Raw genomic sequence first — 1,212 nt, forward strand, 5'->3', positions numbered from 1 at the left:
TAGCAGATGTCAGGGAATCCTTTCCCTCCCCTCCCCTCCGCCCCCAGCATCCCTGGGACAGAATCTTCATCCCTTCCATCCTCTGCAGGCGAGGGAGACGATTCGCCCGTCATCAGCCTCACCGTCCCCTCCACCTCTCCGCCTTCAACCTCGGGCCTAGCCAAGGACGTCTCTGCCACCCCCCCGTCCTCCCCCTCAATGACCAGCGGCTTGGCTGTGGTGGGGTAAGTACGGCGACACAAAAGTATAGGGGGTACCTTGCTCAATAGTAGTAACTGTGAGAGGGATCTCGGAGTCCTAGTGGACAATCACTTAGATATGAGCCAGCAGTGTGCTGCAGCTGCCAAAAAGGCCAACACAGTGCTGGGCTGCATTAACAGAGGGAGAGAATCAAGATCAGGTGAAGTGATAATACCACTTTACAAGGCCTTGGTAAGGCCGCACTTGGAATACTACGTCCAGTTTTGGTCACCACGATGTAAAAAAGATGTTGAGACTCTAGAAAGAGTGTAGAGAAGAACAACAAAAGAAGATTAGGGGACTGGAGGCTAAAACATATAAGGAACGGTTGCTGGAATTGGGTATGTCTAGTTTAACGAAGAGAAGGACGAGGGGGGACATGATAGCAGTCTTCCAGTATCTCAGGGGCTGCCACAAAAAAGAGGGAGTCAAGCTATTCTCCAAAGCGCCTGAAGGCAGGACAAGAAGCAACGGGTGGAAACTGATCAAGGAGAGAAGTAACTTAGAACTAAGGAGAAACTTCCTGACAGTTAGAACAATTAACCAATGGAACAACCTGCCTCCAGAAGCGGTGAATGCTCCAACACTGGAAGTTTTTAAGAAGAGACTGGACAGCCATTTGTCTGAAATGGTGTAGGGTTCCTGCCTGGGCAGGGGGTTGGACTCGATGACCTCCAAGGTCCCTTCCAACTTTATTATTATTATTATTATTATTAAAAGGTTTTTGGCGCGGTGGTGTTCTTTTCTCCGGGATCTTTGTGAAAGACATTCCTCCCCCCCCCCAAAGCTGCAGAGCAGGGATCAACCTTCCTGCACTGCCCCATAGATCTCCCATTAGTCTAGGGTGGATATGAAAACAACCCCCCTCAATCAGGGGGTCCCCTACCCCCGGACCGTGGACCGGCATCGGTACACAGCATGCCAGCAACCTGATCATTCTGATTCAGAATGTTCTGTCCTCGGAGAGATGCA

The 1,212-nt window shown here is 50.7% G+C and overlaps 1 protein-coding gene across 1 annotated transcript in view; it reads left to right on the top strand.

The window, feature by feature from the left end:
- Window positions 1-228, top strand: part of LOC107300311 (phosphofurin acidic cluster sorting protein 1-like) — a gene marked incomplete at its 5' end in the record, with an annotated part of 24,807 nt that extends 24,579 nt beyond the window's left edge. Inside the window, one exon of the mRNA XM_015829646.2 lies at window positions 89-228. Within this exon, the coding sequence (XP_015685132.2) occupies window positions 89-228 (140 nt within the window). The remainder of the gene's footprint in view (window positions 1-88) is intronic.
- Between the last annotated feature and the right edge of the window lie 984 nt (window positions 229-1,212).

The sequence above is a fragment of the Protobothrops mucrosquamatus genome, unplaced genomic scaffold (genome assembly GCF_001527695.2).
Source record: "Protobothrops mucrosquamatus isolate PMUCROS unplaced genomic scaffold, P.Mucros_1.0 scaffold6645, whole genome shotgun sequence".
Classification (NCBI taxonomy): Eukaryota; Metazoa; Chordata; class Lepidosauria; order Squamata; family Viperidae; genus Protobothrops; species Protobothrops mucrosquamatus.